At 42.6% G+C, this 12,102-nt stretch overlaps 1 protein-coding gene across 1 annotated transcript in view; it reads left to right on the top strand.

Annotated features, from left to right (window-relative positions):
• RHPN2 (rhophilin Rho GTPase binding protein 2) overlaps positions 1 to 12,102 on the top strand; it is a 54,897-nt gene that overhangs the window by 22,727 nt on the left and 20,068 nt on the right. Inside the window, exons 3-4 of the mRNA XM_054588981.1 lie at positions 3,579 to 3,707; positions 6,148 to 6,223. Of these exons, the coding sequence (XP_054444956.1) occupies positions 3,579 to 3,707; positions 6,148 to 6,223 (205 nt within the window). The remainder of the gene's footprint in view (positions 1 to 3,578; positions 3,708 to 6,147; positions 6,224 to 12,102) is intronic.

The raw sequence follows: 12,102 nt of genomic DNA, 5'->3' as shown, positions 1-12,102 counted from the left end.
AACCAGCAGTTTTTTTGCTGTCCCAGCCACCCCTGGTTTTCACAGCCAGAAGTTATGGGGCTCTTTCTTCCTGGTGCTAGAACCCTGGGCTGTGTGGGTGGCCTGGGGCTGGGCTCGCTTCCTCCAAAGGTATCCATCCCAATTTTTACCCACTACACGTGAGTGTGGGACTGCCTGTTCCACTCCCACTGCCACCTCTCCATGCCATATCACGTCCTCTCTGCCCCGACCCATGTCTCTGCCTCTCCTACCCATCTGGATGAATGTGGATTCTTTAAATCCTTGGTTGTCAGACTTACACACAGTTCGATTTTTCTGGCTCTGGGTGTCTTTTGTTTTGAGATCAGTTGAAATTCTTGTGGTTGCATGAGGAGGTGGAGCATGTCCACCTATGCTTCCATCTTTGCTGGAAGGCTTGAGCATTATTTCATATGCATATTAGCCTTTCATGTATCTTCTTTAGTAAAATGTCTATTCATATCTTTTGCCCATTAAAAAGTTGAGTTATCTTTTTGTTATTTAATGCACAGAATTATATATACTGGATACAAGTTCTCAGGTAAATAATTTGCAAATATTTTCTCATAGTCTGTGGCTTATCTTTTCTTTCTTTTTTTTATTTTTTATAGTGTATTCTGAAGCACTGAGGTTTTAAAATTCAACAGAGTTCAATTTATCAATTTCTTTTTTATGGATTGTGCTTTTGATGTGTAGTTAAGAATACTTTCCCAACCCAAGGTCATGAAGATTTTCTCCTGTGTTTTCCTCTAGGAGTTTTTGGCTTAGTATTGGTGTTTGAGGTTTGTCTTTTGCCTACTACGGAGAAAAGAGTTACCATAACAGACCTAAGGTGCCTGTCCTTAGAAAGGCCTGCTTGAAAGGTTGACCTGTGGCTGGTGTCTGGAAACACAGATTTCAGGAGAGTTCTCACTATTCCCAGAACTGATAAGAGGGGCTCGTTGTTCCTAAACTGTTTGTATAAATAACATGACTTACCCGAACACCTACTTTCTTTCTGGAAGAGGTGCCTACCCGACTAGCCCCTAGTGAAAACTCTGAAGGCTGTGTCTCTAATGAGCTTCATTGGTAGATAGTATATTACATGGATTGTCGTAACTCCCTGCTGGAGGAATTAAGCCATTTTGTGAGATTCCACTGGGAGAGGGGGCTGTTAGCCACCTGTGCCTGGTTTCCTCCAGACCTCATCCCACACATCTTTGCTTTTGCTGATTTTGCTATATGTCCTTTTGCTGTAATAAATCAGAGCCATGAGTACAACTGTATTCTGAGTTCTCCTGGTGAAATGATCCTGGGGACGGTCTTGGGGACATTGACATGCCCAGAGATGTCCAATTGCTTCAGCACCACTTGTCAGGAAGACTCTCTTTCCCCTGAAATTGTCTTGTCACCTTTGTCAAAATCAATTGACCACAAATGTATGGATTTATTTCTGAATTCTACTCAGTTCTATTATGTCACTACCACATCGTATTGATTACTGTGGCTTTATAGTAAGTTTTAAAATCAGATAGCATTAAGTCCTCCAACTTTGTTCTTTTTCAAAATTATTTCATTGTTCTAGGTCTTTTGCATTTCCATATAATTTTTAGGATCAGCATGTCAATTTTTACCAAAAAGTTTACTGGGTTTTGATTGCAATTTTATCATATCAATAGAAAAATGTCAGCAGAGAACGGGTATCTTAACAATAGTGAGTCTTCAGTTTATAAACATGACATTTAACGTCTCAGCAGTTTTAAAGTTTTCAGTATATAAGTATTGTGTTTTTTTCCTTAAATTTATTCCTAAGTATTTTATTCTTTTTGATGCTATCATAAATGGAAATTGTTTTCCTAATTTAAAAAAAATTATTTTTAGAGAAAGGAAAAGGGAAGGAGAAAGAGAGGGAGAGAAACACCAATGTTTGGTTGCCTCTTGCACACCCCCTACTGGAGACCTGGCCTGTAACCCAGGCATGTACCCTGACTGGGAATCGAACCGGTATCCCTTTGGTTTGCAGGCTGGCATTCAGTCCACTGAGCCACACCAGCCAGAGCTGTTTTCTTAATTTTATTTGAAGATTGTTCATTGCTAGTGTATAAAAATAAAATGATTTTTGTATTTTGAATTGTATCCTGTGACCTTGTTAAATTGATTAGTTCTAGTATTTGTTTCATGGATGCCTGTAGATTTTTCTGCACACAAGATTATGTCATCTGTGAAAAAGTCAGTTTTACTCTTTCTTTCCAATTCAGGTGACTTTAATTTCTTTTTTATTTTAAAAGATTTTTTTATCTTGAAAATACTTCATTAAAGCTGGAGACAGTGAAACAAGAAGGGGTTTGGGATAGAAGAAGCAACAAAGAGCTAAGGCGGGGCTGCTCTGGCTTCCTGGGAAGTCAGAGAAAAAGAGGGCCTTGGAGACAGATTCAGGGAGTTAGCCCCGGACGAGCTGCTGCTGCCCACTGCTCCCTTGCAAGTCTCATGGGGACCGTTAGAGTTTAGGAGATGCAGGCCTGAGAGGGAAGAAAGGTGTGGGTGTGCTCCTGAGAGGGAGAGCCTGCATCATTTCTTTCTTTGCCTTGTTGGCACTGGTTTGAACTTCAGTATAATTTTGGTTAGAAGTGGCAACGGAGACATCTTTGCCTCATTCCTGTTCATAAGGGGGAGAGCATTGGTCTTTCACCATGAAATATGATGCTAGCTGTGTGTTTTCATGTATGCCCTTTTTAAAGTTTTGTAAATTCTCTTTTATTCCTCATTTGTTTAAAATTTTTATCACAAATCTGAGTTGGACTTTATCAACTACAAGCATTACCTTGCTTTATTGCTCTTTATTGCACTTCACCAATGTTGCATTTTTTTACAAATTGAAAGCAAGACCCTCTACCAGCAAAAAGATCATGACTCGCTTTATTGCGATACTTGCTTTATGGTGGTGGTCTGGAACTGAACCAGCAGTATCTTCAAGGTATGCCTGTACTTTTTTTTTTTTTTTTTTTTTTTGCATCTATTAAGGTGATTGTGTGTTTTTTGTCTATAGTATGCTACACTAATTGATTCACAGATGTTAAGCCAACCTTGCATTCTTGGATAAAACCCTCTTAGTCATGGTGTATAATCAGTTTATATGCTGCTAGTTTCAAGTTACTAATATTTTGTTGAGGATTTTTGCGTATTTATTTAGGAACGATTTTGATCTGTCAGAGTAAATATTAGCCTCACAGAATGAGCTAAAGAGTCCGGCTTCCTCCTCTATTTTCTCACCCATTTCCTTTTAAGGGGATAGTTTATGGTCCTTTATGGGTGCCTGGGAACAATTCTCCATTCTCTTCTCAAAGCTGTTTCTTTGCAGGGATGTCTTAGGATTTATGCTTGGCAGCTCAGTGTCATTGTCTATGTCCTAGGTCCATTTACTGGCAGGTATGGCACAGAATGGGGCAGGTCCCTGGTCACACCTGGCACTCACATCTTCAAGTGTGACCCTCAGAGCTTCCCTGCGAGGATTGGGGGTTCTGCTCACCCAGCAGCTGGGATACCTGGCTAAGGGTGCTTCTCCCCCATCCTTCTTTTAACAGAGCAGCCACGAACCACAAGGTACGCGAGCAGGTACGCCTGGAACTGAGCTTTGTGAACTCAAACCTCCAGCTGCTCAAGGAAGAGCTGGAGGGGCTCAACATCTCAGTGGGAGTCTATCAGAGCACAGAGTAAGTGGGGGTAATGCTTCTTTCAGATACTTTCAGAGCCCCAGAACATGCCACACCAGGGATGGTGCACCGGTAGCCCCGAGGATGTGGCAGTCCCCACTTTGGGAAGCGAGGAAATGGTTAGGTTTGGGGTTGAGCAAGGTGTCAGGGATGAACTTCTGGAATTTATTGGGAACACCTGGAGAGCTAGACTTAAAAGGGACATAGTTTTATGGGAGAACCATGTGGCTGGGTCCAGGCAAGGAGATGGCATCTCTCTCATGGGCCACAAGGCTCAGCCATAAAGATGCCCTGGGAGTACTTCTGTGGTTAGTTTTGAGAGCCGACCTGCCAGGTGGGACCCAAGTTGCCCTGCCTTCTTCCCTCTCAGCCTCACCACCATGCACGGAGCCTGATTCTGGACCTCCATGTTGATAGAATGCAAAAATGTCTAAACTGCTTTTTATCTCAAAGATTAGGGGACTCATGCGAGTTTCCTACTAAGGAGAAGGTGCAGCTGAGACACTTCAGAAATGTACCCCATTAAATATTTGAGGAATGGATGTTTAATTGAGAAGCGTCCCTTAGTGTTTGTGGGAGGTGAAGTATTGAGGTGTGGCCTTCAGGAAAGCTCAGGGAGTCTCCCACCCCAAGGCGGGAAATGTCCATCTTTAAGGGGAAATAACTTTGAGAAGCTTCGAAGAAGAGTTTGCCTAATTTTCTCTGTGGGGAAATAAGACTTCTGAAAAGGTAGGGGAGCCCCAGAGAAAACTCAGTCAGAAAATTGTTCCCTGAATTAACAGAAGAATGGCATTTCAGAGCCTTGAGGTATCTTTGGAATGTGCTTTTCCTGATTGTCCCCAACCCTCTGGATGGCACGGGTGTCTTTCTGAGCCAGAGGGAAAGCATTAGCATGTGAAACCTGCGAAACCTCTGTTCTTCCCTTTGTGACATATCCGTGTGCCCTGGCTCGCTTTGCTGTGGGTTTCCAGTGAGGTTTTGAACACCTAATCGGAATAAGGGAAAGGTTTCTCCTGGCCTACACACTGGTATTAAATTCCAGTGTTGTGTGCAAAAGGTCAAAGTTCCTGGAGGAAAGAAGGCAAGGACAAATTTTGGTGATAAATGGGGGATGTGTCCTATTCCCACTTGCTGTACTAAAGCTCAGGGATATCCATTGTGAAGACCTCCCACAGAGACATGTAAATAAGGCCCCATTGTGATCACAGTGTGGCTCTAAAGTGGCTAGTCCATCCCCTGGGCCATTGGGAAGAGGGGAGAGAGAAGCACACATTCATAGTGCCACCTTGTATTTGAATCCACCCCCTTCCTGTTTAAAAAGCAGATTGCTTCTTTCTTAGCACAGTTAATCTTTAAACACTTCTGTGAGGCAGGCAAGAAAGAAACAATCTCATGTGCAGAGGAGAAAACACAGGGAGGTCAGAGGTTAGCCCGAGAGTCGGGCTGGGGTGCCCTGGCCAGGCAGCCTTGAATAGGATACTGGCTGCTCCTGGGCAGTCACAGGGAGAGCAGACCTTGCCTCCGGCCCTGTGTGGGGTGAGGACAGGAGGTGCTGGGGACAGGGGAGAGGGGCATGGCCCAGCCTCATCTCCTTCCAGCAGGGCTCGGCTTTCCCTGCTGGCTTTGGGAAAGCCACGCACCCCTGTTGGATCTCCCCTGCGTTGAGCACAGCCCTCTTGTTTTCTCTTCACCACAGTGGCAGTTTCAGCTTACAGGTGCATTGTCCACCCACCCTGCTTAGCATTCCTGGCCTTCTCCCCTGGCTGGGCTGAGGTCTCCTGTTACAGGTCAGGGAGCTAAATCCCTGTTTGCAGAATACAGCCTGAGCCAGGTCCGCTTCCTGTTGGCCCTGCCCCTAAGAATTATGCTCAGGGTACATTTCCAGGGCATCCTGTGGGGTATCCAAGTGGCTACTGTGGGGAGAAGAGGTGGAAGGGAAGCAGCCAGGGCCTGACCCTGGCTTGGGGGCTGGGAGCACTTAGTTGTCATATGGGGCCTCTCCTTGTACAAGTGTTGAGACACCTAGAGAGATACACCCCAAGGGGGAGGCAGCTGAGAGCCCAGGGTTGGAGGGCTGCAGGAGAGAGGGACCCAGGCGCAGGACCTGGTGCATAGTAGGTTCCCAGAACTGTCACCAAAGGAAGGGCTGAGATTGGAGGGCTAAGTTGATCAAGACGGTAGCAGGCTTGCGTGTTAGGCTGGGACCAGGACCAGTTTTAGAACAGAGACAGAGATGTGACCAGAGGTGTCTTTACAGAAAACAAACTGATGTGTGTGGGGAAGGTGTGAGAAGGGGCTGGGGACCTGAGCTGGGCTGCTTGGTGGCGGGGCAGGGGGTGGGGGTGGTGTGGGGTGTTGGGGAGCCGGGGCGGGCACTGGGACTGTGGGTGCAGAGTGGCCAGTTGAGGGATGTTCATAAACCTTGCTCTGCATCTTGTAGGGAGACGTTTACAATCCCGCTGATTCCGCTTGGCCTGAAGGAAACCAAGGATGTTGACTTTTCGGTCATTCTCAAGGTAAATCTCAAAGTAAGGGGAGCTGAACTCACCATTTAAGGAAAAAATCTAGAAATTTAGTATCCCTTACAAATGACCTTAGGCTCAATGGGCCAAGAGTTCATTGATTTCTGCAGGGTGACCCGGAGCCCCCTCAGCAGGTCACACAGGGAGCCTGGTGTACTCTTGCATTCTGTGGTCACTTTGAGGCTCCTCATGTGCCTGGGGAAAGGGGTTGGAAACCCCTGGCAGCCCACCCCAGAAGGCCAAGTCAAAGGGGCTCTGTGGTGGACATGCCTTGGAATTTAAAAATTGTGTCCTATTTTGGTATCTTTTTTCTTAAAATTTTTAACTGATGTAGGCCATATTTTTTTTGAAGAGTAGCTAATTTTTTTCCCTAAACATGTAATAAAAATTTCCAAACTTACAGAAAAAAAAAAATTGAAAGACTTTTACACCAGACTCCTATATATTCACTACCTAGATTCTACCATGAGCATTTTACTAGTCACTTTATCATATAGTTATCCATCTCTGTATCCCTGTGTCTATATATTAATACATCTTTTTTTTAAAAATAAAATTTTATTTTAGAGAGGTAGAGGAGAGAAAGAGAAACAGTGAAACATCAATTTGTCGTTCCACTTTTTATGTGTTCATTAATTGCTTCTTGTATGTGCTCTGACCGAGTAGTGAGTCGGGGATCCAGCCCGAAACCTTGGTATATCAGGTTGGTGCTCTAACCAACCAAGCTACTTGGCCAGGGCCAATCCATCTTATTTTTTGGTACATTTCAAAGTAAATCTAAGATGCTAGTTCACTGTCCTTAAATACTTGAATAACTAGAATTTATGGTGGTTGTTTTTCCCCTAATTCCTGGGGATCTGGCCTCCTCTCTCCCTTCTTCCCTTCCTCTCTCCCTTTCTTTATTTCTCCTTTCCTTCCTTCCTTCTTTCTTTCTTCAAAAAAAAAAATTGCTTTACTGAGATATAAATTATATACCATACAGTTCACCTCTTTAGAGAGAATGATATCTGGCTTCCTCTTAACTGTGTGTGTCTCTGGCAAGCAGCCAATACTTTAAGGTCCACCTGTGCCTGCCACTGAGCTGTACGCTGGTGATGTCACAGGCCCTGCCGGGGGGACCTGTCGTTCACTGAGGGGTTCAGATGGGAAGTGGGAGAGGTGCTCTGTTTGAAGGCAGCAGGAAATGCCTTGCCTGCAGGTTGGGGCCAGGAGAGTCCTCCTCAAGCCTGGAAAGCCCTCCTGTTCCTCCTCTCCCCAGCTCTATCAGTCTGAAAGATTTTACTTATTTTTAGAGAGAGGGAGAGGGAAAGGGAGGGAGAAGGAGGAAGAGAAACATCTATACAAGAGAGACGCATCACTCAATGGCCTCTCCTAAGTGCCCTGACTGGAGATCAAACCCACAATCCAGGCATGGGCCCTGACCGGGAATTGAACCAGCAACCCTTTGCTTCGACACCCAATGAACTGAGCTAGACTGGTTAGAGCCATCAGTCTGAGTTTTAATAAATCACTTCAAACTTCCATTTAGGAGGAGAAATGGAGACAGATGGAAGGTAGTGCCTGTCTCTGAGCTTCCCAGCACAGGCATGGTACATAGGAATTAATTCCAGCACCATGAAAAATGCTTCAAAGAATTATGTTTGTTTTTGTAGCAGTCCTGTTAATTGACTCATTTTGGACTACTTTTAGTTTAGAAAAGGAAAAATTATCATATGGCATTTTAGACACTATGGAATGTGTCCTTTTAAAAGCAATCTGTTAGCCCCAGCCTGGTTGCTCAGTTGGTTGGAGCATCATCCCCTGCGCCAAACCGTTGCAGGTTTGATTTCCAAGCAGGGCACATTCTTAAGTTGCAGGTTCGATCCCCAGTCAGGGCAAGTATGGGAGGCAACCAATTGGTGTTTCTCTGTCTTTCTCTTCCTCACCTTCCTCTTTCTCTAAAAGCAATAAACATATCCTTGGGGAGGATTTAAAAAAAGCAATTGGTTAATGCTTCAAAAGCTTCTGTACTTCCATTCTGGAGCAGAGACTGTAAATTGCCTGACATGCCCTTTCACCGAGGGCCTTTTGGCCACTGCCTTGTTTAAATCTTGGTGCCGGTCCCTGTGAGTTTGGGGTTTATTCTGGAGTTTGAGGACATTGGTGGTCTTGCAGGACCCAGGATCACCAGAGATTGGATTAACTGGGTAGAAAACAATTCAGGAACCACAGCTTTATGCCACCTTTTCACAAGCTACTTGAACTTTTAGATGTGATACTTGTCACAGATCTGTGAGGCTCAGACATTCTGTATGTAGAAGTGTCTTTGTTGCTTTTGTAGAATAGTTTCTCAAGATTTAATTTGATGCTTGGTGCCAGAACTGCAAGAGTGTAGACCTTTTTTTTTTTTTTTTTTAAAGTGTAAACATTTTAAAGGGAAACCCCTAGAGAAACTTGGGGATTTTACAGGCATCTGTAAGGCTCCGAACATGTCATGCGCTGAATTCCACATTAAAGCCAGTGAAAAAATCATGTGTTATGAGCATGGCCAACTGCTATTCAGCTGAGGCTTTCAACCATGTCATTTTATCTTAAAAGGGACTCTACAAATGTCAGTCATACAAAAATGAGAACATTTGGGGACATTCTGTTTTCTCCCTTCCACATTTGTGCTTGAGTGACAGGTGCTACAGAAGTAGTTTGCCTGTCTTAATCAGGGCAATTCCAATTGTCTTTAAAATCTGATCAGTGTGTCTGTGTGATGTTTAATAGTAAAGCCTTGCAATGTGATTTGGTTTTATTTTAAATAAGTGGGCTTTAAAATGGCCTCATTAAAAAGCATCAAAATATAGTCCCTTTCCAGAGAATTCAGGTTGTTTTTTTATTTTAAATAGAGCTTTATTTAATTTTCTGATTAAGAACAGTATCCTAAAATGTTCAGAAAATACTAAGGTGTGTATAGATCCCTCACAACCTGCCACCCTCCCACTGAGCTCTTGCGCTTGCTCAGCATTTCATGTCTGGATGCCAGGCTCTTCCTCTGATGGGACTGCCTCACAAGGTGTGACTCATCCCTTCCACGGGGGCTCAGCATGCTGCATCTTTGTGCTAAAGGGGGTAGCTGTTAATTTCCTTCTGCAGACAGTTTCCAAATGCTTGCTATTGTCAGCAGCTCTCTACTGAGCATTTTTTTCACACTTTGCTGAATATTCTCTTTGGATAAATTTCTAGATGTGAATTTAGTAGGTCAAAGATACTTTATTATCTAACTTCCCACCAGAAATGGTCCTGCTTTCCAGTGTGTAACTTTCTATCTTCCCGCACCTTGGATTACACTTGGTATCATTCATCATTCTCATTTTTAAAAAACTATCTTTTTGATTTTTGTGAAATCAGGCAAAAGTGATACTTTATTATAGTTTGCATTTCTTTGGTCAGAAATAGAGTTGAGTGCATTCTCGTGTATGTTTATGTGCCCCTTCCATTTCTCCTTTTCAGAATGACTGTTTCTCTCCTTTGTCTGTTTTCCATAGTGTCATTCTTATTACTTAAAACAGTTTTTTTTAACCTGTGAAGGACAATAATCCTTGCTTATATATAGTGAAAATATTTCTCTCAGTACATTCTTTCCTTTAACTTTTGCTATATGAGCAATAACCAGTTTAAAAAGTATTTATATTTTCTCCATATAGGTTTTATGTTTTTAAATTTATCAGTTCTTCCTTTTACAATTCTGTCTTGCTGACATCTTCAGAAAGGCATCCTCTGCACTAAGATGTTATAAATATTTTGCTATTGTTTTTCCTGTCCTTTGTTTAAAATTTTTTAACCTCAAATCTTTAATCTGTCTGGAATTTGTTTGGGGGTAAATGTGAGGTGTAAGGCTTTAACTGTTTACTTCCCTCAAACGGGCAGCCCGTTTCTCCTGAACCACGGGTCTAGAAGCCGTGTGTGGTGCTGGATGGTGTCTTTCCCCGCTTCCCCCACCTCCCGCCATCCTGTCATCCTCCATCCTGCTCTGTGCCAAGGAGGCAGCAACAGGCGCTGTGGTTTCCTATTGGGTGTGGCCAAGGGGGAGGAGCACCAGCGGGGATGAGAGGGTAGGAGGAGAGGGAAGTTGAGCATTTGTTCCTGGCTCCCTCAGCTGGCTTCCTTTGCATCCCCGTAGGGAAGGTCACAGTGGCTGTTCAGTAGCCACTTCGCCAGGTTTTCAAAGCTACTTCTCCCCCTTGACTCTTCACCTCTGGGGTTCTAATGGTTCTGGAGGTCCCACACCATCCACACCCGTCATAGTCCTTTTCTTAAACTCACGTCAGTCACTCCATTTGTGTGTGCCTCTTCCTGCCTGCCTGGACCTGTTGGATGCTTCAGCCTTTCCCACTTCCATGGAATTCTGGCTTTAGTTATATACCTGATTCTCGAATCTGCTTCAGTTCATTGTCCATTTTACACTGTTTAATCCCTTCGTGTTTTAGCACTAAATAGAGCAATCGTCCTTTATTATTATGCTTTTCAAAATGTTCTTACCTTTTCTTCCACACCTTTACTTTCATACTTTGTGAAGTTTTCCAAATATAGTACCTTTGGGTTTTAATTGAAATTTCATCAGAACCATAGCCCAATTTGGACAAAATTTCACCTTTACAATATTGCACATTTTCATCCATAAATATATTTTTAATTGGTGATGTCAACAAATAGCATATTTATGGTGGTGGGGACCATATCTGTCTTATTTAAATGATTTTATAAATTAAATGAAAAAATGAATTAATGAATTCATTAAGGTTCAATAAAGTTTAATAGTTATTGGCTTAATTACATTATTTTTATCCCTAGAAGTATTGTGCTTTTGTTGTTATTGTGAAATTTATTGTTCCCCTGTTATATTTTCTAACTGGTTATCGGCTGTATAAGAAAGGAAGACCATTGACTTTTATATGTTAACTTATTTGCCAGTTTACTGAATTCTAATTAGTTGGTGCTCTGAAGTTTTGTTAGTATATTGTTACTTTGCAAAAAAATTACTTTGTGTCTAATATATATTATTTTTCTTAATTTGTTGGCTAGAGAACTTTCAGAATTATACTAAGTAATAGCAGTGATGATACAAATTCTTGTCTTTTCCCTGATGGTTGAGGCGGGTTTCAGTTAGATATTTTTTATCTAATAAATACATTTAATCCATCCTAGTTTACGAAGTTTCAAAGTCAGGAATACATTTAGCATTTTTTTCAAGATCATCTTTGACCCTTATGAGGTTAACATAAGGTTTCTCTTTTAACTTCATATTTTAATAGTAATTTCTCTTCTTTTAAGAAAATTTTTGCTAAGGTCCACTGCAAAGGTAGATAGAACAACATGCCACATTGTAAAGAATCACCTGCGTGGTGGCCCGTGGCCCTGCTCTCAGGGATGTCATGAGAGCAACCCGAGTGACCCTGGTTCTTCAGATCATCCTCACTGCAACTAGTGTCAGTAATAACAGAATCAATGACATTTGAAAACCATTACAAACTTTACAAATCATCATTTTATTAGTAGAGGAGCTGATTCCAAACATCAGAACTTTAAGTAAAGTCATAAAGAAAATCTGTGACAGCATCTTAGAACAAAAAGAAAAGTTGGGTAAAAAGGACCAAATTAAAAAAGAGGAGCCTCTGCATAGCCTCAGGCCCAGCGAGACGCCTTCTGGGGATTCTCTCTGAGGAACTAACCAGAGGTGTGCACAGGATGAGTGTCACGGTGTTATCTTTACCTGTAAAACTTACAAACGACTTTAAGGTCCAAAAAGAGTGGGTGAAGATTATCACGTACATACTGGCTAGCACATAGCAGGTGCCCAGTTTACTTGTTGAATAAGTGAATTTTACATTGGAGGATTATATAACCAT

The sequence above is a fragment of the Pteronotus mesoamericanus genome, unplaced genomic scaffold (assembly GCF_021234165.1).
Source record: "Pteronotus mesoamericanus isolate MK-2021 breed Mesoamerican mustached bat unplaced genomic scaffold, CSHL_Meso_final scaffold_165, whole genome shotgun sequence".
Taxonomy (NCBI): Eukaryota; Metazoa; Chordata; class Mammalia; order Chiroptera; family Mormoopidae; genus Pteronotus; species Pteronotus mesoamericanus.
Note: the sequence above shows the minus strand (reverse complement) of the source record. Positions and strands in the feature narration are given on the sequence as shown.